Source organism: Gobio gobio (genome assembly GCF_949357685.1).
Source record: "Gobio gobio genome assembly, chromosome: 12".
NCBI lineage: Eukaryota > Metazoa > Chordata > Actinopteri > Cypriniformes > Gobionidae > Gobio > Gobio gobio.
The window spans coordinates 45,437,612-45,464,408 of NC_137105.1; the positions used below are offsets into that span (position 1 = coordinate 45,437,612).

At 38.8% G+C, this 26,797-nt stretch overlaps 1 protein-coding gene across 10 annotated transcripts; it reads right to left on the reverse strand.

Annotated features, from left to right (window-relative positions):
- On the reverse strand, positions 1–26,487 carry dcun1d4 (DCN1, defective in cullin neddylation 1, domain containing 4). Of its 10 annotated transcripts, XM_079830570.1 has the most exons (13): positions 26,378–26,483; positions 25,893–25,933; positions 16,180–16,250; positions 15,601–15,640; positions 11,017–11,104; positions 10,589–10,677; positions 10,334–10,379; positions 9,850–9,920; positions 9,682–9,773; positions 9,482–9,590; positions 6,218–6,322; positions 2,346–2,448; positions 13–2,207 (listed from the first exon to the last, which is right to left on the reverse strand). In XM_079830570.1, exons 6-13 carry the CDS (start codon positions 10,598–10,600, stop codon positions 2,152–2,154), a joined length of 594 nt encoding a protein of 197 aa, XP_079686696.1. In that variant the 5' UTR covers positions 10,601–10,677; positions 11,017–11,104; positions 15,601–15,640; positions 16,180–16,250; positions 25,893–25,933; positions 26,378–26,483; the 3' UTR covers positions 13–2,151. The 10 variants fall into 10 exon arrangements, with proteins under 10 accessions (XP_079686698.1, XP_079686696.1, XP_079686703.1 ...); XM_079830577.1 differs by lacking the exon at positions 25,893–25,933 and having other exon boundaries at positions 26,378–26,487; XM_079830574.1 differs by lacking the exon at positions 10,334–10,379 and having other exon boundaries at positions 26,378–26,487.
- Positions 26,488–26,797: the final 310 nt, after the last annotated feature.

Consider the following 26,797-nt stretch of genomic DNA (forward strand, 5'->3'; position numbering starts at 1 on the left):
GACTCCACATTTAGTTAATAAACCCCTTTATATATATTGAATGTAGAGAGGTTACAGTGAAAACAAACACATATACACACACATCCATACATATATACAGTCAGATGAGAATGCTCAGCCCTCTGCATTACATACTCCCCGCACAAAAGCAAGTCATAATGACATAGGGGAACTCGTCTATCTGTTCAAAATTAATTTTAAACCACCATTTCCCTCAGGCACAAACAGGTGCAGATGAATGGGATTATGACGAGTGTCTGTAGACATCTTCCAAATGGATTCTGGCCAGCATGCACAGCATACATAGGACTGTTGGCTTTTTAGATGCTGAGTGAATACTTGATAAATAATTAATGGTTAGCAACCTCATCTTTCAGAGAAAATCTCAACAGAACAAAAATGTCATAACCGGGAAAAGAAATAACTTTTGTTACCCAAAATATGCTTCAATAAAGTTAATAATGATTTGTCTCTGTTGTTCCTTATAACATGACAAAATGAGGACGTCTTCATGACGCTGCAGATATACTGAAATGCTGCAGTCACTCATGAACATGGTAGTTTAGCACTTGGTGGAGATGGTGGAGGAGGCAATGCAGAGAAGAACATCTCAACAGATGAGGTTACAAGTGTGTTTAAGCTCTAAATACCATCACACAATCATGTTTTTATAAAGCGTTAAGACTGCATGACCGCGGATACCCAAATTAAGCACAAAAAGTCCACTTCTACAAATATCTGTACAAAAAAAAAAAACAAGAGCAAAGAAAATGTACAAAAAGAATCTCATTCATTCACAAAGACGGCTCTAACTGCAGAATGCATGCATGCTTTTTTTCCTTGTTCAAATGACAAGTTAGCTTCACGCCACAGCCATAGACAAAACTCAACAGTTTTACAAACATAACTAGAACGTTAAATAGTTGCTAGGCATTGGTCACTATGGGTTAAGGTGATCGTATCTGACCACAAGATCTGTGGACAAGGATGTGGCCAAAGGAGAGTCAGTGTTTAGGGCAGAATACCTGTTTTTATATGTTTGTGGCAATTCATCACAGAAATCAAAAGTGCACTTTAACAGCTTTCTTTCGTCCCGTCTCTTTTCCATCAGGTCTTGTCATTTTAATGACATGCACAGTTTAGTTACATTGCTAAGGAGTCAAATGATATAAGTAATGCATTCTGCAGTCACTTTAACCTGCTCACACTCCTCTACAAGATGTGTACGTGCGAGTCAGGAAAAAGATACTGGGCTATGTTCGTGAGAAGTATAGCCTCTTTTCTTCACGTCGCACAGTAAAGCTATTCTCGTTGATCTCATAATCAATATGAAAAATGAAGTGCTGAAAGGTATACCGATACCACAGGAAGTACTTACAGCAGAATGTCTATGACACTCCTGCTTGTGGTGTGCTTTATTAAACGGCTATGAGACTGGTAAAAAATAAAACTTACGGCATAGGTCGCTTTGTAACTATGGTAACATGTTCTGAATGTCATCCTCCTCCAACATAAAAACCGTAGTTAACAGTGTTTGGACCACATCAGCAGAGTGACACTGTAAGCCATTTCCATTTTGAACCAAAAGTCACTGACCTTTAGTTAAAAAGCCAAGCAGGTGTTTGCTCTTCCTTTCTCTGTCCTTCCAGGCCTAAATTACCAAAAGGTCTTGAATCTTCAGACAGTACGGGAGTTTTTAACCTACCCTGCCTTGTGGAGAAATCCATCCTCCTTTTAAGAGCCTATTCATTCACATTCACAGCAATATGAAACATCACAGTGGGGTGGGAAGGCGGCTCCGAGGCTGGCCGTGTGCTTACCCACAATGCATTGTGGGCTATGGGGGGCATTAGGTGGAGTCGGTGAGGTGCTGTTTCTCCAGCACACAACCACCAGTGACCCTCCTATGGCCCCGGCTAAAAGGGCGACATACAAACATGTGCATTGATAATTACATTCTATGCAAACACTCACACACACTCAAGCCCTCACTGCCAGAGGCCACCATCAGTCTGTCCCAAATGCTTCCGTTTTGATTTGTACTTTGTTTTCTAGATGTTTGTTTCAAAGTCGTTTCTGTTGTCATTGTCATGGTGATTGTTGGCGATTCGTTTCTAGTTGGTGATGGCGGTGGGCATGGGGAAGCTGTCGCTACGACATCTCTCGATCTTTATACCATTCCACAAACTCGTCCAACAGCACTGGCCCTGAGCAAAGAGAAAAAGGAGTCAAAAGGCAAATCTGATGTACTTCCAGCAGCATTGTACAAAAGGATGATGGATGTCTTAATTGGGGGTATAATTAGAAGTATACAGGCGTGTTAAAGTGTGGGTGCTTGTACTTACAGGCCCCGTCCTCATCATAGTTACTGAGATCAAGGTTGATAGTCCTACTGAATTCTAGAACATTGCACCATTGATCTTTATTTATAACCTTATACTTAGATTGCTGTGGGGGGGATAAAAATGGAGAGAAAAAAATAGGTCAACATTTTCATTAAGATAGAATATGTACTGATGTGCAAATATGGGCCAGATTTACTAACAGCTCGAGTCAGCGCAAACCCTCTTTTGGCCTTAAAAAACTACTCTCAGGATTTACTAAAGGCACGCAGTGAAAAATGATCACTGAAAAGGCGTGGACAGGGCTGAACTCATTGCATATGCACAGTGGTGTAATGTAACGACGAAGTAATAATACTTCGTTACAGTACTTGAGTATTTTTTGGGAGAATCTGTGCCCGGTTGCATAAAGCACCTTAAGTGTAATTCTCCCTTAAGTTCGCCCTTATGTTTCCCTTAAACCTAATGGTGTTGCAGAAAAAAACCCTGAAGTGTTACTTAAGGGTTTCTTTAAGTGAAACGTCACAAACACTTAGAATTCCCCTTAAATGCTGTTTTTTCACTCAAGTAATCCCTTAAAAAGCGTTAAGTGTTGCATAAAACCCCTTAACGGTCATTTCCCTAAGTATAACTTAAGGTTTGGAAATCGTAAACCTTAAGAGTAACGCGGACAAAAATAAGACGACATGGCTGAATTTATGGAACCAGCTGAAGATCATTATGTGCCAAGAAGATTTTTTAGGGATAGGGAGAACCCTTTGGACCAACTTAGCGATGAAAAATTGTTGCAAGAATACCGATTTGAGCGTCACACATCGCAACCTCTGTGACACTGAACACTTGCAGTCATATGTACATTTCTGAATGAGATGAAGAAAAACTCACATAATTAAAGAAGTCGTTTGACGTTATAAGTCATTAATGTCTTTTAGCTTGTATGTTTCATATAATAGAACCGAAGCTATAGATTGTGAATTTAAACTTGTCTCGTTTACCAGCAGCAAAAGTCAGGAGGACCTATTGAGGTAAGGCGAGTTACATGAGCGCGAGCTCCCGGTGATCGCCGGGATATCACAACATTTTTAAATAGGCGCTATTTACAAATAAACCACAGATTTGAGCTTAAAACAACTACATTCTCGACTGAACAACTCTTAAAACTACATTTCGTGACACAATAACAGTAGTATTTTTGAATTTCGCGGCCGCACACAACCACTATGAAAAGCGCAAAAGGACACGCGTCAATTTTGCTTCAAACGCTTGCTTTTTACACGTGTCCATCTCGCTTTGGACGCACGAATGCATTCAAAGTTCAAGCATCAAACTAGAAGGGAATTTGACGTTCTATTCACGTTTGGTGTGAACGCAGCATTAGTGTTAGTGTTTTGCGTATCTATGGCAACAAGACTTTTATAACGTGAATCCAGGATCGCAGTCGTGAAACACTTAACTTTTTCCCTTACCTAAGAGAACCGTTTAAGAGATTATATGCAACACCCTTAAGTTATTCTCTTAGGTAAGGGGAAAATCGCCCCTTAAGTATCATACTTGAGGGAAAAACTTAAGGTGCTTTATGCAACCGGCACTGTACTTTACTTGAGTTTTTATATTTCGGTCAACTTTTACTTTTACTCCACTACATTTCCGCGTTACTTACTACAAAATAAATTCGGAAGACTGCAAGTAAACGTGCAAACCGCGGCTGATTTAATTTTCCGTGTTGTGTCCGTTGCCATAGCGGCTGACACGTGACTTAAACATAGACAACAAAACGGTATGTTATACACTTACTACAGTACATGTTTTTCCTGTCACCTATAAAGCAATACATTTGTTGACTAGATGTTGTATTAATGCCATCGAGGCTGAGAGGACGCGAACATTAGTACCTCAAGCAGTTATAACAACGTGACAAAATACACGCAAGTCTGACCCAAATGTTTAATGTCACGTTTGTTACCATCTAGCCTATTTGCATTATTTTATATCCATATGGACGCTTTCATGCAGTCGTTATGCAGCGAAGTGGCATATTTGAAGCTAGTGACATGAGAAAGCAAACTGTATCCTCACAGAAACAAACAAATAAGAAACTCATTCGATTTCGTTTTTTTATATATATCTGTAACATATTTTGATTAGATAACCATCAAGTGTTCTAAAGTAGAAGCAAATAAAAGTGTGAAATATACATATAATATACATATACTATGTCTGTCAATGCTATGACTTGTGTGAAAATGTCCATCTTGACTGTTTGGATTTATGAAATGGTAACATTTTGCAATAAGAGTCCATTTTTAACATTAACTAAGGTTGATAAAAGTATTGTTCATCAACATTTACTAATACATTTTAAAGTTGTCTCTAACATTAGTTACTGTACTATGAATTAACATGAATGTTAAAACTGAACACAATCTTGCTGCTCAAACTGTGTATAGAACCATTTTTAAAACATTTGTTTGCTCCCTTTGTGTTTTGCATTTACTTGTACTTTTACTTTCAATACTTAAGTACGTTTAATATGAAAAAATACTTTTCATACTCAAGTACAATAAATATCACAAACTTTAAAACTTTTACTCAAGTAATATTCTAAACAGTGACTTTAACTTCTACCAAAGTAATTTTCTGGCAAGATATCTATACTTTTACTCAAGTATGGCTTTTGAGTACTTTATACATCACTGCATATGCATTTGTAGATCTTACATCTTATGTCTGTGCCATAGTTATCATATTGATTAATAATAGATAGTTAGCTAATCTGTGTGCTTTGTATATGTACAAATCAATTTAAATTGAAATGTAGATGCATTTTCTGTGAAGCTGCTTTGAAACGATATGTATTGTGAAAAGCACTATACAAATATAATTGAATTAGTAGGAGTTTCCCTTTCAGGCACAAAGTTTATGGGAGGAGAATCATGAATCATGCAAGGAGATTTCCTAAATTTTGCGCAGGTCAATTTACTGGTATTTACCACCCAAAATGTCATTGCGTTGGTCATTATGGAAATGATCTGGCTGCGTCTGTGTTCTTTAATTTGTGCATCGTCTCATGCAGAACTTTCAGCTCTCATCTGCGCTTTTTTGGAATTGCGCTGCCATGTTAATGTGCCTTGTTTAGTAAATCTGGCCCTATATGTATAAAATACCAGTCAAAGGTTTGTACTGATTTATTTCCCTTATATTTAAAGCTTTATTCTGAAACAGTTTTGCATTGTAGCTACATATGAATAATGCATATGGAGCAATCTAAATGTAATTTTAATTAACATAACAAAAGCAGCCAACAAAATGGCCAGTTTGTGAACACCTTCAATGCCGTTTAAAAAGTATTCCTAAATACAAGATGTTGGCTGAGAGAATGTCAAATATATGTTGTATGTATATAATTTTTGTGACATCCCAGCAAGCAATAGTCAACATTTCACCGTCTCGGTTAACTATATAGTCCGGGTATGAGTAACCCACATCTAGCCAAAATAAACTTGAATTTGGTTACGTCGTTTTTGCCAAAATATCTTGTGAGATGTATGATATTCCATCATGTACGCAAAGTCAACAGTGATTACAAGGTGTTTGGTTTAATTTCTCTGACATGTTCATGTTCTAGATGACTAGTCTATTCTTGGGCTATGGTTAGACATCTATTACATTTTCCCTGACAGCCCAAATTTTGCCTTGTTTAAGCCTAGCCGCCAGGGCTGCGTCAGGCATCTTTTAAAAGCAAATGTACTTGCTGGGATATTATTCTAAAATGTGGAAAGCAGTAATATTGTATGTGCAGGTGTGTCCAAACATTTGACTGGTCTTGTAAAATGATTAAAGTGACACTGATCGACTGTAAAGATTAAAATATTTACTTCTAGAAACTGGTTAAACACTGGAAACAATGGCCAGGTCTTCCCAAGCAGAAGTCCCAGCATACACTTGGCAGTATTCAAGTCTAAACTCCTCTGATCCTTCTCCTGCAAAAGGGTGGAACCATATTACATTTGAAAAATTTTGAATACAATTTCACACATCACAATAATAATACCGATTTGGCAATTATGGTAGAGAGATAACAATCTGTAAATGACCCATTATTGCCACGGTACTTAAATCCAGGTTGCTCCTGGAGGACCGTTTCAGAAATTAGTGTACTGTATACTCTAAACAGTCTGAGTAAAAGCACCTGAGGGCAGACATGATTATTGTCCCTACACCTTCACACCATAACAATAGCCCTGTTTCCACCGAACTTACTTGGAACAATTTGTCCCATGAACTTTTTTTCCCCAGATCTGTTGCTGTCTGCGTTTTCATCGCGGTCTAGTGTACTGTGAAGATTAAGCAAATTAGTCCGGTGACGTCGGCGCGTGACTTTCCAGTTCCTGCAGGATTTTGTCCTCCTCATATGAGCATAATACTGCCTGAACCTCGTCGTCGGTCCATCTTCGTATTTTTTTCAACAACTCCATTGTTGATTCGAATAGCACGTACTGCACGCACCGCAACAGACTTTTAAAAATGGTGGTTGAAATAAAATGCTGCATGGAGTCAACCAATCAGCATGTTCAGCGGTCAAGTCCCACCCCCAAAAGTTCCTGGACTTTAAAAAAGTACTACCTCATGAGCAGGGACTTTTTTTAAAAGGGGGAAACTTTTACCCGGAACTTAATTTAGACCTTGGTCTCTGCAGGTACTCGAAACACACCCCAAAGTCCCTAGTTCCTGCGGTAAAACCGGGGTCTAAATTAAGCACCGGGTAAACATTTCCCCCTCCAAACGGCCCTGCTCGCGAGGTAGTACTTTTTCAAAGTTCAGGAACTTTCGAGGGTGGGACTTGGGCACTGAACATCTGATTGGTTAAGCTCACGCAGCATTTTATTTCAACCGGCATTTTTAAAATTCTTGCGAGGTTCGTTCTGCGTTCAGTAAATATCAGTCTTGCTCTTTCGGTCCGATGGTGCGCGTTGTCTCAGCAAATCGCACGGTCAATGTTCGTAATAGCTGATAATAACATATGTTATCTTATTTTAAATCTAGCTTTACGAGCTTTTAGAATATGCTTTAGTATCAGTGCTCGTCTCTTTTCCGCCGTTTTGTTATTTACATCTTTAGTAAACCAGTACATAACCAGCAAAAGCAGCGCTGCTTGCACCTGCTCCATACTTGTTATTGTTGACAGTATCGCACAAAAATTATTCCTGTCCATCGGTGACTGGGAGGAGCAGCCGCGCGCAGTCCCACGTCTCTGGACTAGTTTGCCTAATCTTCACGGTACTTTAGACCGCAGTGGGAACGCAGACAATAGCAGGTCTGGGGGAAAAAAAGTTCCTGTAAAAAAAGTTGCTGGTACAAATTGTTCCGGGTAATTTCGGTGGAAACGGGGCTTATATTGCCAAAAGTATTGTGACACCCACTTCCATGGCCACAGGTGTCAAGCACCTTGGCATGCAGACGCTTCTACAAACATTTGAGAAATAATGGGTCGCTCTCAGGAGCTCAGAGAACTCAAGCGCGGTACTGTGTGGTACTGTGATAGGTTGCCACCTGTGCAATAAGTCCATTCGTGAAATTTACTCACTATTAAATATTCCACGGTCAACTGTTAGTGGTGTTACAACAAAGTGGAAGCAATTGGGAACAACAGCAACTCGAAGTAGTAGGCCATGTAAAATCCGAGTGGGGTCAGCGCATGCTGAGGCACACACTGTGCAGAAGTCGCCAACTTTCTGCAGTCAAGAGCTACAGACCTCCAAACTTCATATGGCCTTCAGATTAGCTCAAGAACAGTGTGTAGAGCTTCATGGAATGGGTTTCCATGGCCGAGCAAGCCTTACATCACCAAGTGCAATGCAAAGTGTCGGATACAGTGGTGTAAAGCACGCCGCCACTGGACTCTAGAGCAGTGGAGACGTGTTCTCTGGAGTGACCAATCACGCTTCTCTGTCTGGCAATCAGATGGAAAAGTCTAGGTTTGGCAGTTGCCAGGAGAACAGTTCTTGTCTGACTGCATTGTGCCAAGTGTAAAGTTTGGTGGTGGGGGATTATGGTGTGGGGTTGTTTTTAAGGGGTTGGGCTTGGCCCCTTAGTTCCAGTGAAAGGAACTCTTAATGCTTCTGCATACCAAGACATTTTGGACAATTTCACGCTCCCAACTTTGTAGGAACAGTTTGGGGATGGCCCTTTCCTGTTCCAACATGACTGCGCACCAGTGCACAAAGCGTCGGTCCATAAAGACATGGATGAGTGAGTTTGGTGTGGAGGAACTTGACTGGCCTGCACAGAGTCCTGACCTCAACTCAACAGAACACTTTTGGGATGAATTAGAGCAGAGACTGCGAGCCAGGCCTTCACGTCCAACATCAGTGCCTGACCTCACAAATGCACTTCTAGAAGAATGGTCAAGAAATTCCCATAAACACACTCCTAAACCTTGTGAAAAGCCTTCCCAGAAGAGTTGACGCTGTTTTAGCTGCAATGGGTGGGCCAACTCCATATTAAACCCTACCGATTAAGAATGGGACGGCATTGAAGTTCATGTGCATGTAAAGGCAGGCGTCCCAAAACTTTTGGCAATATAGTGTATTAAAAAGCAAAAATACTCCAGATAAATCACTTCTCTAACAGCTATGAAATATGGTTTCACAGCAGGAAAATGGACTAAGGGCTCTATAAAAGATGAGCCCAGACATGAACATTTCTGTTTTATCTAGACAGAATGGATGTCATGTTATCCATTCAAGGTTGCCACAAGCTATTTATTTGTACTCATCCACATTATTGGCCTTATCGAATGGCTTTGTATGCCTGTAAAAGCTTCATTACATTCTCTTTACAATTCATACCAAGGGAATGAAAAAAGAATCAACTATCTGGACAAGAGATACTTCTGCTGAGCAGACAAAGAGGTGAAACAACCCAAAATAGCATCATCTCTCAGCAGTCTCAAGCCCTTGTCTGTTGTAACTGAAGGACTGTGATGAACCCAGCAAAGAAAAAATCCTGATGAAAAGATCCAGATGCAGTCACAGGCAATCATTTAACCAAATATTGTGCTGAAGTATTAAAAGAATACAAGAGCTTTTAAAGTGGACGATGATTAGTGTTCATCAATCACCTGTCCGACACACACTCACCCTGGCAAAGTCGAAGGCATATCGGTAAATGAGCTTGAAACTGGTGGCATCGTTGAGGACAGACCTCAGGTAGTCTAGAGAGTTCCTGAGTTTTTCAGTAGAGTCACACCTGCATTTGACAGAAGAGAGGAAAAGTGAAGTTTGGGACAGGAAGAAGTGTAGTAGCATGGTATACAAGGTCCACGTTTAGCCAGACATACTGCAATGAGCCCATTCCCTTGAGCCACTCCTGTAAAGTGAAGTAACCCATACTCTGGGCATCAAGCTTCCAGGCCAATACCAGCATCACCACCTACGTAAAAATATACATTAGAATGAACACTGATGAGGAAAATGCTAAACCATATCAGATCAATTTAGTTTCTTACATTCTCTGGCTCCACTCCAATGTCTTCACAGAATTTCTCCATCCCTTCTGGTCCAACCACATCATCACACCCTGTTTACACAACACATGCAGACACAATTTACTTTTATATACATTGGCCCCAAAAAGTATTTGGACACTTAAGCACTAAATTAAAAAATAAAAATGTTGCATAACGTTTTAAAACTAGTGGACTTAAAGCACACTTCAGTCAAGATATAAAAATAAAAAGCTACGTTTGTTAACTTAGGTTTCAAAGTTTAAAGGAACAGATGTATTGTTCAAAATGAAGACAAAAAATCTGGATGTCAAACTTTATTCTGATAGGACACTTGGTGAACTAAACGGAGAAGTTCTGAGAAAAGCATCATTTGCGCAGATGCCACTTGATTTGATATTTTGTATGCATTTCAATTCAGACATTTTTAAGTGTGACTAAAGTGTCCAAATACATTTTAGTATATACTTATAGTCACTCTATTTACATCTTAACTTCATTTGGAAAGTCTCTGAAGTCACAAGGGTGGAATTCTGAATAAAAAAAAGAAAAAGGAAAAAAAACTAGCGTAAATTTAGCTGACATTATTCACGGCCTTCTAGACATTTCAAGTCAAATGATTTGAGTTCATCAGATTTTTGATGTGATTATACCATTTTTTTTAGACCTTACCAATGACTAATAAGTTCATGATAGTTCATAACACGATAACATAAAACTCAACATGACTTTGCGCACATACCTGCATATTCATAAAACCACTCTAGACATCTCTTGCTAGAAAAAGCTTCAGCTTCCTGGATTTGCAACGTCTCCTGTTTTCTGTAAACACTGAAATGAATAGACAGGACTGAGCGGATGCTTTTTAAATACACATTGACACACACATGTATAAACATTAAATCACAAATGTGCCGTGTCTGATACAAGCAAGAGAAGACACATGAATCCACCCACACAAACGCAAACCTGATGGTACAATTAGAACAATCCTGTGAATAAATACAGATTTTCTTAACCGATATGATCTGAAAGGTACCTAGTTTAGTTGTTAATCAAAAAGTTGTGTAGATGAATGAGTGAATTAGAGGGAGGTCAACAGACAGATGGAATAGACAGACATGAAGAGGCTGGAAAGATGGATGAATGGAAAAGTGATGTTGAGCATACTTATCCTGCCGGCTCTTCTTAGCAGACAGGTCATCTCCAGCAGTGGGTCTCCTCTTTTTCCTGGGGGGCATGGCTCTGGAGCAGCAGGCTGGAAAAAGACAGCGAGACAGAACACAAAGATGATGATTACTTTTTGTTTCTCTTTTTCAGCTATTCCCTCCCTCGAACTAGGGATATGTCCTCATATAATTTGTAGGAGACCCAGTTCCAGAATCAAATCAGGGTTCTTCTGAAATGAGTCAGGGTGAAGATTTCATGTGTATAGTGAGACATTTAAAAGGCACAATGTCATTTTCCGCCTCTAGAGGTCGCTTATTCAAAATAAAGGCGTACCTTGACGACGCCTTGATTTTGCGGTGCTTTTATTCTGCCGCAGGCGAGCACTTCCGCTTCTTCCGCTCATGCGTATGTGAGGGAACGCAACGCTGGTTTATCATATTACACACATTTGAGTGTGTTGAAAGTTATGTTATAATGCTACTCTGTGCGTTCGCTCGCCGGCTGCTATGAGACACTTGCTGCACACTTGCGGTAAAACATGGTACTCGTGGTAAAGCAAGAAAACCAGATTTGAACAATAAGACTAACTGTGTTGAGCTGTATAACAATGATTAGTTTTCTGTGCATGAATGTGTCCAAACAGTTGCTCACCTGTCTAATAAAACACATAATATATTAGAGCGTCTTTGGTGTTTCCATGGTTTCGGAAATCGAGGGTGACGTGGATATGATGTTTTTGGATATTTTAATCCAAATATTTGTCTATTAAAGGGGTGATGAACTGAGAAATCAACTTTCCCTTGAGCTTTTGATATATAAAAGGTCATGTTAAAGGTCCCATGGCATGAAATTTTCATTTTATGAGGTTTTTCAACATTAATATGAGTTCCCCTAGCCTGAATATTGTCCCCAAGTGGATAGAAATGTTGATCGGTGTAAACCCGAGTTCTGGCTGTCTTTCTCTGCCTTTGAGAAAATGACAGCCCAGACGAGCCAATCCTGAAGTCTCCTGGTTTGACGTCCAAGCAGGAACGGTTACCTCCCTTTCCTCCGCCCAGAGAATCTGGCACGCCCATGCAAACGCTCGAGAGATCATTGCATCATTGCTTGTGAACGAGTGAACGCTGGCAGTTTCTCAGTGTTTGGATGTACAAATAAAAACAGAAGTCTTTTTTCAGTTCCTTCTGATCTGTGATCAGTGATTTCTGATGTGTAGCTAATTATTTATTATTCGTGCACACGCAGCGGCTTCTCTCTCCAGACAGAACGGTGTTTTCTATCTTGTGAGTCAGTGTTTTTGTACGTCCTCGTCGCATCTATCTGTTCTACAATGTGCATACAGTCATGAGTTTCTGCTCAACATGGCAGAGTCAGATCTTTAGAGATAAACCTCACACACGCCGAAGCTCGGGCTGCACTGACCGGTGGCCTTCAACATCCCCGACCCCCAGTACTGCATCTGGCCCACAGCGGAGGCACCAAACGCGGCGTGAGATTAAGCAGAAGGGGGGTAAGCGTGAGCATATCCGGGCTAGCCAGCCTAGCCCCACAATAAACTGGATTACATTCGATTACTGCTGTTGTGTCTTTGTTTGCGCTGTGTACTCAACGCGCGTCACTGACGCTTTTATTTTATTTTAAAAATAATGCTATTATCAACACTTACTTTTAACTCGTTCATCTCGACAGCTGTAATGGTACTTTGCATGTGTTACAAAGTTGGTAATAATGATGAAGACAGACTCGGTGTGACTGGGACTCGTGTTTATTCAGAACTCTCAAATACAAACACAATAAACTCGCGCTGACTGACAGCGCTCTCATAACTCAGTAGTAACTATAAATAATTTTGTTAGCAATCGCTGAGCTCCGTCTCTGGTACATTAGTGATGTCCGGTTCGCGAACGATCTTTCTTTTGAACCAGTTCTTTTTAGTGAACCGAATCAGTTCACCAAATCGGACTGAATCGTTCTAAACGGTTCGCGTCTCCAGTCAGCGCTGATCCATAATTTACTAAAGTTACTAACTTTCTGACATGAGTGACAGTCCCTCCGACTAGAAATAGACTAATAACCTGAAGTATATGCTGTAACTAAAACAGTTCAGGCATGCTGAGAACTGATGTGAAGTGAACTCAGATCCATCCGTCTCTCTGGCAGCAGCTCCTGCCTCGTAGACCTCGTTAAACCACGCCCCCCTCCGCTCATTTAAAATGCAAAGATGTCAGCCAATCACAACAGTGGGCGTTTTTACTGAAGTCTCACAGCAGACACGCCTCTTGAAGCAGGGCATTCAGCCACAGGGCAAACAGCAGTATATAAAAAATGCCTTTTATTTCTAAATTATGACATTTTATGATGTAAAAGTCATACTAACAATATAAGTACACCTCAGGAAACACTACAAAATAATAGAAAAATGCCATGCCATGGGACCTTTAATATAAGAATATCCTGTAAGTTTCAGAGCTGAAAACTTCCTTGTTAGTCAAAGAAAGGCTTTTATTGACACCAGGCCCAGAAACCGAGAGCTCTCAGAATATGCGGATCTCTTACGTAACAGGACCTAGACGCTACCTCTACAGATAAAAATGGTTCTGTAGCCCCGCCCACCGACTCGTGAGCTAAGGATCATCCCTGCATAAGCTTCCTTCTGAACACACACTTATGCGAGTAGGCTAATACATGTTTTTTTTATGTGTTAGTTTTGCATAACATTACAGTGATTGTGTGAGTGTCCGGCAGCGCAAGCGAGTGAATGAGTGTGTGCTAGGGTGACCACCATCAAACAAACCAAATGTGGGACAATTACTAAGTTTGTGTGGGACAATGTGGGACATGTTACCGACACTAAAACATAACCTGAAACTGTTACACAATATCTATCTAACTTAATAAAAACATATGTATTCTGCCTTTCAGATGATAAAAATACTTTGTTCTTTAGTCCCTTCCAGAAAACACCATTACATCACAATGTAACATTGTACATGTCATTTAAATTCAACATCACTGAGCCCAAAGGCAGCAGGCAGCAGATCTGACCAAGTCCAATAATGAACAAATAAATTATAAAGCAACATGAAATTAGCTCATTGACAGTCTTAAATATTATGTTATATATTAAGAATATAACCAATTTACCGAATTATCCATTTGTACATGGAACGAATCCACTCCACATTTTGATTGACAGCCGTCACAACCTATAGCGACCGTGTTTACTCCTTTCTTTTCAACCATTGGATAGGATTTTAAAAACGGCTGTTGTTGTATTTGTGAAAGGCGGGATGTAACGTCTGACGAAGCGCTGTTAAATATGTCTAGTTGAAAAACGATGCCGCAAAAAGAATAAATGAAACGCTTTCTTAAAAAGGCAAAAGAACGCATGCGTTATATGATAATAAATTAAAAACCAACAGACTGATGAAAATGCGGGACATTTTCACAATATGCGGCGTGCGGGACAAGGGGTGAAAATGCTGTGCGGTACAACGCAAAGCGGGACGGGTGGTCACCCTAGTGTGTGCGTGTGTGTCCGTGCGAGCGTGTGTGTGTGTGTCCGCGCGAGTGAGTGAGTGTGTGTGTGTATGACTTAATCATTGTGTTTGTTTGATATTTTGCGAGTCCTCTGAGCATTTCCCCCAGACTATTCCTGGGACAGACGGTAGCTGAAGCTCATTAAATATGCAAATCTTATCCAATCCTAGCCGTGGCCGTTAGGGCTGGGACGGTATGGATTTTTTCTTACCGCGGTTGAAAAGCAAGAAATTCCCGCGGTTTGTTTTTTCAGAGAGCCTCAAAACCAAGGCAGAAAATAGCCTATTACTTATTCATTATGATGTTTTAAAATGTAAAAACCACACAAAAGTTATAAGTTGACCTCAGACAACAGTATAAAAAAATAAAAAAGCCAGTTCATGACACCTTTAATCTATTAGTCTAAATTTACCTTGCCTAATACTAAGTTGACATGTCAATGCTAAAATGACATGTCATTTTTTTCCCCATGCTATGGTTATTACTATATTGCTCGTTGCAATTTTGTGAGTGAATCCTGCATTTATATCTAGATGTCACTTCCGAAACTTTGTAGCGTGTTTGATTGGCTGTCGGTCCTCAGCAGCAGGAAAACCAGACGTTTATTCAATGGATTACCCTAGTGAAAAATAAATATACTAAAATATATTTGAAATACATTTACGAATGCGTTTACAAATACGTTTACATATTATGTAGTTAATATAAATATCCTGCAATTGTACTGTTGGTATACTAAATTGATATACTTAAAGTCTACTAATTGGAACAAGTAATACTTAATGCATTTTAGTTATCCGAAAATACTGCTGAGGTCCAAATAAAGATACACTTAAGTATATTTGATTGTGCTAAAGTGGAACTATTGCAAGAATACTTTAAATATCTTGCATTTAAAGACTGATATTATACAGAGATCATACTATCCTTACAGTGATATTAAAACACATTTTTGCCATTCATAATATTAAGAAATGTGCATTGTGCAATATATATATTTGATATTAGTTGATTAGGTTATGGAGAGATGGGGCGGGTCACTACCTGTGCCGTGAGTCTCTGGGCCGGCGTCTTCTGTCAGGTTCTACGGTGAGAAAGAAACCATTTTTTTACCATTTACCAATCCATTCTGCAGATTTTATCTAGCCCCGTTTTCTCTTTCAAACATCATGTTTGAAGCCAGTTTGAAGGTTGACTGTGACAAGCAGGGCGGGCGAGAGCCGTGAGAGAGCGGCGCAAGGCCAGTGGCGTGATTGCAGATGAGCGTCACCAGCCTTGCGCCGCTCTCTCACGGCTCTCGCCCGCCCTGCTTGTCACACTGACAAATCAAGCTTCAGCAATAGCATGCAGAGAACATATCTAGTATTTCAGAGATATTCATCCATGTCTTTTCTAATAGGTTTACTAAATAAACTTAGACTTAAACTACACAGAAACCTACCTACCTGCCAGAATCATATTGATACAAATGAATCAATCATCCAGTGATAAACTAAACATGAAATGTGCACAAATCCCATCTGTATAAATGCTCTGGGTTTAAATGATTTAAAGGCATGAATGTTAAATCTGGCAATAAATCCGATGGGTATTTAAGTGCAGGCAAATGGAGTCCATATTTACCAGCCTGTGCAGGGTGTGGTAGATCTTGTGGATACTGGCCAGTGTGGACAAATGAGAGTTCAGCTGGAAATCTGTGAGGGAGATATAAAAATAAACATCTGTTACTCCTGGCAGTTATGTACAAGCATCTGGGCTGTACATGGGTTTCTGTGTGTTGTTTGTTGTTTTTAGTCTATATGTAGAAGTTATTGAGAATATGGGAAAGAAGCGTCTGCTTCAGTAGAGTGACGGAAATATGAGAGGCCATGTGCGATACTTAAGTGTTTCTAATAAGCTTATGCATATGACAGTATGCATTTAACTGCTTTATGTGCCTTCATTATGAGCATAGCGACTACCAACATTGTCATCCATAATCTTTATATCAGTAGTTCCCAAACTAGGGTATGCGGGGTGACAGAAGGGGAACACGAACCATTCATTTAATTCCACTCCACTTTAAAATAAAAACAGGCAAAATGCCGTTAAAAGCTCAAATACATGACATACAATCAAATTACCTCATCTTTTGCTGTCAAAACTGCATCCATTCAAGCAGCGTGCATATGATAGGTCGTGCACAGGCTGCCTTAAGCTTGGTACATACTCCGCAAGAACAAAGAAATTTGTTCGTTTTCTCGAGGTGGCAAGAACAGGAACAAAGTCGGTTCTGGCCGGGACATTCGATACTTCGCGAGAAAAGCAAGTGCCGAACAGGTGCCACTTTAAATTTCTGATACATTCTTGGACATGATGATGTGTCGAGAACAAGCTGCGTGAACTCCCAAACGAGGACTGCGAGAACAAAATGACGTAATTTTGTGACGTAACTTTTTTCTCTGTTCTTGCAGAGTATGTAATGGCCTTTATCAAATCGTGCTGCATTACTGCCGTTCTCGACAATGTCCCTTTGTAAAAGTGGGGATTTAGCACCTACTAGCAGAAAGAACAAATATAGACAGACTGTGGTGCATACAGATCAAATAAGACTCAAACTCTCTGAAACAAAAACATACCCTGTGTGAGTTCTTGTTTTTAATATTGACAATATATATATATATATATATATTTTAAGGGCAAGAATGCAAATTTTTCCCACATATACAAACAAATTGCAAATGTAACACTGATTTTATACAACCGTTCAACATACAATAGGGTAATATTATAAAGTGATGTACAATTTAAACAGTATTGTTTGCTCTATTTTGCAATGAAATAATAGTTCCAACAAAAGCCACAGCAGAACTGCAACACACAGTGTGTTTCGGGAACGAATCTGCAGCTTTGAATGAATCATGATTCAGTGACCCAATCATGGCCCCTGTCCCATCTGGCACACTTCATATGCACTTTCGGTCTTGTGGACTTAGAATGGCTGCCATGTGCACGTGTCCATTAAAGGGTTAGTTCACCCAAAAATGAAAATTCTGTCATTAATTACTTACACTCATGTCGTTCGACACCCGTAAGACCTCCGTTCATCTTGAGAACACAAATGAAGATATTTGTGTTGAAATCCGATGGCTTAGAAAGGCCTCCATTGGCAGCAATGACATTTCCTCTCATGACCCATAAAAGGTACTAAAGACGTTGTTACAAAGTCCATCTCACTACAGTGGTTCTACAATAACTTTATAAAGTGACGAGAATAGTTTTTGTGCGCAAAAAAAAATCTAAATAACCTTTTTGAATAGTCTTCCGCCTGGGCCTTTGACGTGAACTCACGAAGCACCACGACGCATGCGCGAGAATATGACTTTTTATTTTGTGGCTTTGATAAGGCACTTTCACGTGCACTTGTTCGTTTCTCACGGTTCGGGCATCCAGGAAATGCACACTTTAGCCCCATTTTGAGCACTATGCCAAGACCTAAAGCATGATCAATAGGGTTGGGAATCGTGAGAAATTTTCCGGTTCCGGTTCCGGTTCCGGTTCCGCCTAACGATTCCGGTTCCGATTCCGGTTCCATTAAAATTATTAAACAAATAGTGGTAAAGGAAAAAGGCACAATACGCAACTCAAACAATCCATTTTGTGTTTATTACTTGCTCTAAAATGTATTTACAGGTTGGCAATGTCAAAAAAGTCCTGTACTGTACATATATTACAGTATTAATTAAGCCATTCTTGCAAAACATTTTTTTTCAAATGAACACCTCTGAAATTGTCTTATTACATTTTATCTCTCTGTCTCTGAATAAAACCAAGTTATAAATTATATTTATTAGTTATATTTATTAATTAGTTATATATTAATTTAATAGTAATTCAGTTATTCAGTGAACTTGTAAATAATAAATTGCAATTCAGCATTACAAAGGTAGCCTAATTGTGCCTAGACGCTTACCTAAACCATGGTGACTCAACGGTTGACAAATATATATATATATATATATATATATATAGGCCTTTCACTATAAATCTGGTATAAGCCCTGTGGCATTCTGTGCTGTAGCAAATGTTTTGTCAAATTGCTAGTGCAGCCTCCTTTGCATGTTATTAACTTTTCACGTGTTACATTTTGCTTCATTATCATTCATTCTTTGGAAATGAATCCATACTTGTGACTTTCTCTTCGCCATGCTGGTGGTCAACGAGAAAATATCTGACGCAAAACCGTAAATGTGTAGCGCGAGGTCTTTCAGTGCTGAACTGCTGCACTCCTGGAAGCGGCAGGCAACGTAATTAATATTCATGATGAGGTGAGCCAGGGTTGCCAGGTTTTCACAACAAAACCCGCACAATTGCACAATCGTTTCAACCCGCGGACATGAAACACAGCCCGCGGCAACAGTGGAAAACGGGAAAATCACGGAGTTGGCAACACTGGCTGTCACTCGCTATGAAAGGATACGCTTCCAGCGCTTCGCACACACATTGCACCAGAACCGTTTTCGGAACCGAAACTTAGGAATTTCGCGCGGTTCTGGTATTTTTCAAAAATCAGTTTCGGTTCTGCATAAGAACCGGTTCTCGGTTCCCAACCCTAATGATCAATGTAGAATTCAACAGCTTAGATACAACGCGTCTTCCTCTGCTTGTAAACAAAGCTCCTCGCTTCCGGGTCATGTGTCAGAACGTTGGCTCTACGTTGTGGTGCTTCGTGGGTTCACATCAAAGGTCCAGGCGGAAGACAAGAACTTGTTGAATAAAGTCGTTATTTTGATTTTTATCTGCGCACAAAAACTATTCTCGTCACTTCATAAAGTTATTGTAATAACACTGTAGTGAGATGGACTTTGTAACGACGTCTTTAGTACCTTTTATGGGTCATGAGAGAGGAAATGGCATTGGTGCCAATGGAGCCCTTTCTGAGCCATCGGATTTCAATAAGAATATCTTCATTTGTGTTCTGAAGATGTCTTACGGATGTCGAACGAAGTAATTAATGACAGAATTTTCATTTTTGGGTGAACTAACCCCTTTAAGTCCATGAGACCGAAGGGTGTCCCATTTGTTTTTTTAGGTTTCAGAAGGGTGCTCGCGAGCGCCCCGTTTGCGATCGATATGCAGTCATATTGATATGCAATATATTCCCGATAGTCAAAGCGGCTTTATGTCATGAAAGTGCGGAAGACCGCGGGTGTTTAGGGTGCCATTTAGGACAGGGCCATAAATACAGCCACTTGCTTTGTTACTGAACGACTCAATGAATGAATTACTCATAAAGACAGCACCTTACTGGTTTCAGTTTAATATTCACCTCGTATCACTTCGCTTTTACCATCATTGCATATTTCTCTATTTAACTTTTTTAAGTTTTAAGTTATTTATAATGGGTAAAACATGCACTGGAACATCTATTCAAGGGGGCAAATACTGTCCATTAATGTAAAAGGTGTGACTGCAGTCTAAAAGAAAAGAGAGGGGGGTACAAAGAAGGATTTTAAATGCCTCTCTAAAAAAAATTTTGGGAACCACTGCTTTATATTATCAAGTATGGTTTCATCATTAATAAAGTAAATGTCAGTGTGGAGGTCATATTTCTCTAGCATGTTAATATCAGGTCCTAGCGAATCTTAGATATGTAGAATACATTTGTGGAAGCAAACTCTACTCTAAATATTGATGGTGAAGAATAAATATGCACGGACCCAAATACAGACTGTTAATAGTCAATTGAAACTGGTTTACAAAGAGATGCATAACTCCGGTTAAACCAAATAAAATCCACAGTGATATTCCAGAATGATACTTGTATTAATTAAACGTAACCTAACACTTCAAAATGTGCACTGATTGGTGCATGAAGTCAATAATGAAAGTCAGTAATGTGATATCACTATTAATCTTTTTTAATTTTCCCTTGAATCCAGTTCTCATATTTAGGTTATCCACTTATCTATATTATTATATTATCTATATTATCTATATTATCCATATTTATCTATATTATCCACTTCCAGATAATATAGCCTAAATATCGAAACAAAATATTCAGATATGAATAGATATGCATTTTTAAAGGTCAATGGCATCTTTTGAAAGGCCCACTATAACTCAGTAACTAAGAATCCTCCTCATGCAGTGCAAATGGAAAAGATGTATACAAAATATAAAGGAGTTTGAAAGGATCTCTTCTTATCATTTGTCATAATGTAACCAGCAACACATTGTGTCAACACCAACGTTTATACTGTAAATGCTTGTTATATTTGCTGTAACTTTTTGGTTGCATATGTTTTTGATGTACATGCTTTCCAGTCTTAATATGTAGCTTACAAATGGAATACCTAAATAAATACAAAATGCGGAGTATAAAAACACATGAAAACGAAAGTTAGCATTGTTCATTTGTAAAGAAACTAAAGACCGACGTAGCAACAAGAACCAAGAATGACGTAAGCATATGATTCATTTTGCACATATTAAAAACTTCCACGTTCTCGTTATTAGTATAAAAAATGTATCGTGCAGGCCTTTGACGTGCGAGCAGACAAGCCTGCGAGACCACATTAAATTCAGATGTTATTTAAATAATGTCCGGTTTTTAATTCAGTGCATTATTAAAGCAAACTCGACATAAAATGAGACTATTTGTGAACCTGTGACGCAGTTGTCATGAATGCCAGTATATATGAAACACCCCAAACATGTAATAAACAGTATTTGTCGAATTGACAAAAAAATATTTCAAACATTCACAGCTCTAAATTGACTGCAGTTTAAAATAAGATTTTCCGACACACGGTTAACACACGAGTGTATACACCTTACAGTCTGTTATACATTACACACATAACTTGCAAAGACTTTACAAAGTATCTGGAGAGTCTGTGGACTTCTGGGGAATGTAGTCCAGCGACAAACAACGCCTGCTGTGTGCCAATGAAATGGCTCGGCTGAACGAACCACATTTCCCAGAATTCCCAAAATCATAATTTCAATCGCTACTCTCCCCAACTGATGAATGCGACCCAAATGCTGCAAAAAAGATTTTCTATCTTGGATCAAAAACATTTTTTCCACAACGATATGCAGTTGGTCTTTTAGGGGGACGTGCAGTAATGCGTCAGATCACATTCGACGTGTTTGCAAGCACTAAATTTTTACACAACTGCGTCACAATTTTCACCCCCTGTCATTTTTCCGCAGTTTTCTCGAAAAAATGTGACCCGTTTAGCTCTAAAACAACAACCTTTAACTTGCTCCTCGGTGGCTTTGCACTACTCATTCGAGTTGTGAGGAGATGGATCCCTTAAGGTTATTTGGGTATTAAAGGTAATTAGTGTATTGTGTAAATAGGATAAGATACCTGGCTCGGATTGTTGCACATACTCAAGCAAAGAAGGCTAAAATGCAACGGTATTCCTTGCAAGGTCGTTGTCGCTTGCAAGCGCCCAAGATATCGGAGTAAAAACACAAAGAGAGCAGCTAGCAAGCTCAGAGTCAATCTGATGATTTGTATGCTCGGGTAACGGCTACTTTACTCACAAAATGCGTCAATACAGCGAATCATACATCTTAACAGAAGTCACGGCGACTTGTCACGGTGCAGCAAGTTCACAGGTCGACAGAACACGAATAGCAGTGAAAACGTACTATTGTACTTACTTGACGCATCTGAGTGCATTTTTATGAAACACACAACTGTATTTGTGTGAGTCTGCAGACCGGCCAGTGGGCGGGACACGTCAATATTATACCTGCCCACAAATGATTTAGATGGACCGGATTTTTAGCGACCACGCCCACTGGTGTCATTGATTGGTCGAGAGGAGTGTCAAATACAAGCACTGTGTACATCCCGCCTCCAGACCAACGCTATTGGCTTACCGCTTCCATAGCCCCTCCCCTCGACGCATATGATTGGCTGAGAAGTGTGTCTACACCCATCAGTTACGATAGTTTTCCTCGTGCATAGAAGAAAGCCAGCCCACGATGACACGCTATTGGCTCAGCTGTGCACCAACACAGAGCCCACTTGGGTTAACAAAACAATGGTGAGAGAAAGAGCATACAGAGAACAACATTACTGAACGAGGCCGCTGCTTTCGCTTGCTTGTGCGCTACTGTCATCCAAAGCACGGAAAAGTTTCAAAAGTCAATGAAAGAAGCAGGAACCACAATTATGTGATTAAACGAGCAGCTCACCCACCACCCTCATGTTGTTTAAAACCATTATGACTTTTGCCTGTGGAGTGTAAAATGATATGCAGGGCAAACTGGTAGCTTCAGTCACCATTTCTTTCAATGACAAAAGATACTATGTGACTCGTTTTGCATGGCTTCTACATTTGTGTATGCTTTACTCAAGGTAGTTCAGTCAAACATAGATTAACTGGTGATTGACATTACATAAAAGCTATCTACTGAAATTGCTGTTATAATAGGCTTATTTAATGTTCCACACTGAGTTGGGTGTGGGATCAGCTATCCTCAAAGTCAGTTCTGCAATCTTTCCCAATCATTAATTCTATTTACAAGCGTTCAACAGGCTTCATTTGTGCTGTTTATAATGCACTGAAGATGTTAAATATCCCCTGCAGCTGCACTGGCTCTGAATAATCTAAAGATTATATAATTTTCCCCTTTCACATGGTTCAAATCAGTTGTGGGTGCAATTAGTTTGCATGAAATGTTATATGTTATAATAATATTTGAGAACAATTTAATATAACCAAGGCATCCCCAGGTATGCAAAAATACTGGGACAGTATATATATATATGAGAACGTTCTCATTGCACAAAATATTCTTTATAATGGAAACAGGTTTTTTAGATTATTAAATATATATATATATATATATATATATATATATATATATATATATATATATATATATATATATATATATATATATATATATATATATATATATATATATATACTCTAAAAAATGCTGGGTTAAAAATAACCCAAGTTGGGTAAAAAATGGACTAACCCAGCAATTGGGTTGTTTTAACCCAGCGGTTGGGTTAAATGTTTGCTTAAAACAACCCAATTGCTGGGTTAGTCCATTTTCAACACAACTTGGGTTATTTTTAACACAGCATTTTTTAGAGTGTATGAATATATATATATACTTCAGTATACAGCAGATTTAGCATTTCAGACAAAAAAAATTAAATCATGAATTGTTTTAATAAATTGCAGCAGGTGGAAGAAATATGATTTGCATCTTGAAGAGGATGATTTTAACAACAGCAAAGTCATTCAAAGCAATCAAAGTTGATGATTTTTTTTTCACAGAAAGAAAAATCCTCTGTTATATAATGTTTTATATAGAGTCCTCTTGTGCGCCAGTACTGACAGACAGTTAGTTAGTTGTTAAGTTAGTTGTTAAGTTACTCAATGGCTAATGAGCTTCTGAGCAAATGGCACCCGTGTAATTTAATGAAGTTATATTAGTACATTTAGAGTTCCTAATAGTTCCTAGTAATAGTTCCTTCGTAATTTCGCCATGAATATATTGGGGACTTTAAAAATAGAGGTTCCAAAAGGGGTTTACGCAGCGATGGCATAAAAGAATAATGTTGGCGTTATAAAGAATATTTTGTGAAATGAGAAGGTTCCATGGATGTTTATTCATGAAATCAGTGCCATATTGAATTCTGTAGGGATAAAATAAAGAATGTGAGGGATGTTCTGTATAAAGATCCTAGATCACATGTCATTTTCACAACTCACAACTTTCAGAACTGTATTGTGGAGTTTTGTATCTACTTTGAGTCTTTCGGAAAGATGTCAGCTGAACAATCATTGAACAATTCCATTGAAATTAAATATGGTTCTTAATTAAGGTCTAGATGCCAATAAAGAACCTATATTTGTACAACAGACCATGGTATTGTGATATATTTATAATATGTGACCCACAACCAGTCATTAGTTGCACGGGTATATTTGTGGCCAACAATACATTGTATGGGTTAAAATGATCAATTTCTCTTTTATGCCAAAAATCATTAGGATATAAGTAAAGATCATGAAGATATTTAGCAAATTTCCTACTGTAAATATATATATATATATAAACTATTAGTAGTAGTAATATGCCTTGCCAAGGCCTTCATTTGGACAACTTTAAATGCGATTTTCTCAATATTACGATTTTTTTGCACCCGCAGATTCAAGATATTCAAATAGTTGTATCTCAGCCAAATATTGTGCTATATCCTAACAGACCATACATCAATGGAAAGCTTATTTATTCAGCTTTCAGATGACGCATACATCTCAATAAAAAAAAAATTACCCTTATGACTGGTTTTGTGGTCCAGGGTCACATATTTAAATCTGATTAGTCAGTATGTTTTGTCAAAGTTCCGTTTGCTATGGTTTCTTTTCAGGAAAATGATTTCTGTTGATCAGCGTTTATTGAAGAACTATCAGCCTTGATTACTGAACGTTTTAAACCCCCCCCCCCCATACCCTCTTTCTTTTTGTGTTTTATATGGTAGGTTAAACACAGCGAAGATTAGGTTTTTAGAGCATATTGGTAAGCAGTTTGATAAGTGAATTGCTTTAATACAGCAAAAAAGACACAAACAGAAAGCACTAAACTAGCAGTGTTGACCATCTTCATGATGGACCTTTTTGACTGGGCTAATATATCATGGCAATCATATGTATTGGCTATTCTACTGCTGGTGTGCAAAAGACGAAGTAGTATCTTGCATTTAGATTATATTTAGCTGGTTGGCCATTTTTGTTCCGTTGTGTTATTGGTTATTCAATGCAGTTTAGTAAGACATCAAATGACCGTTAGGTGCCGCCAGATAGGCTGTATCGCTGGCAGGACTTGTGTGTATGAGCCTATGAGCCCAATGGTAGGAGCACATAATGTGAAATAAATATCACGCGGATAAACAAGCAGGCAGCAGTTATTCATTTTATTAGTTTGTCGTCATTCTAGTTGTATGAACATTTTAAGCACAGTTCTGTTTATTTGCAGAAGCTGAGTGGGATATTTTATCGTTGTGTAGTAGCTTATTCAGTGTATAGAATGCCAAGAATCGTGTGTTTTGTATTTGTAGTTCCCATCTTGCCAACATCAGAAAACAAAACGGGAAGACAGCGGAAAAAGAAAAGAAGTCACGTGACTAACTCAGTCGTCCTGTTTGAGCTCCCATGATGCATTGCACGCTCAACTTTTAACATGTTAGTATCATATTTAGTGCTTTAGGTACTTCTGTACAGCTTAAATATAAAACTAGTATATTTATTTGTTTATTGTAATGTACTGATTTAGTTGGTGTTACTTGGTAATAGTCACCGTGTACTTACCGTCACTGATGTTTGTGTCGTCTTTCCTCTTATACTGAACCCTGGTGAGGTAATAATCATACACTCATGATTCACCTCAGATCGCATAAATCTTTCGCCTTTTACTAAAGATTTCCGTGGGGAGGATCACAATGAGTATAAATTAATTTTTTGATGCCCTGCTTCATGCGGGGCTTGCATACTGGTAAATAATAGAACAAAATAGTGAACTTAAAAGTTTACTGTTAAACATAGCAGGAAAAGTATTAAGCCTAAAAAATTTAAAATAGCTTTTTGACAGTAATAATTACTTAAATTACTTTATAAAAACAAATTAGACGATTTTGTTGATCTAATATCCGCAGGATTGTACTGTTGCTGATATTTCGTGTTGTAATATACATTTAATTCAAAGCTTGTATTAATTAAATGTAACCAAATGTGGAGGAATGTTTCAAATGAACTCAGGTGAGATGAATTGTGTGTAGTTGTGCCGCTGTACATACCAAATGCTTCACTTTTCCTACTGTGTTGTAATGGTCTTGTCTACAGGCCAGTCGCTGAGTTTGACGACTTCATTTCTCTGTTGTCGTTTGTCACACAAATAGCCGTATCTGAGATTCGTGTGTCCGGTGTGTTACAATATATTCAGTTCCTGAAATATTTAGTTCCACAGTTTGCCTTAATGATTATACGCTCCTGGGTGTCACTGTCCACATGAGGACATTATATTTGAGTGAATATCTCTGACAGCATTCATGTCACCGTTTAAAGTCTGGATGTCCTGTAAAGAGCACATTCAGGGCTTTTCAGAGACACCATTTGTTTTGAGGTTTCACCAGGACAAAAACTTCTCTTGACTGAATGATCAAATTTAGCACTTCTATGGAAATATGATATTTAGTAATTATCATTTAAATCTGACT

What these genes read in the sequence shown, in the direction of transcription:
- dcun1d4 (XM_079830569.1), bottom strand. Translation starts at nt 22,234, where the DNA reads ATGCACTCAGATGCGTCAAGTAAGTACAATA. An exon ending in GTGGTTTTATGAATATGCAG is followed by an intron (nt 9,921 to 10,588) that starts GTATGTGCGCAA and finishes TTGTGTAAACAG; the next exon opens with GGTGTGATGATGTGGTTGGA. An exon ending in TTGGAGTGGAGCCAGAGAAT is followed by an intron (nt 9,774 to 9,849) that starts GTAAGAAACTAA and finishes ATTTTTACGTAG; the next exon opens with GTGGTGATGCTGGTATTGGC.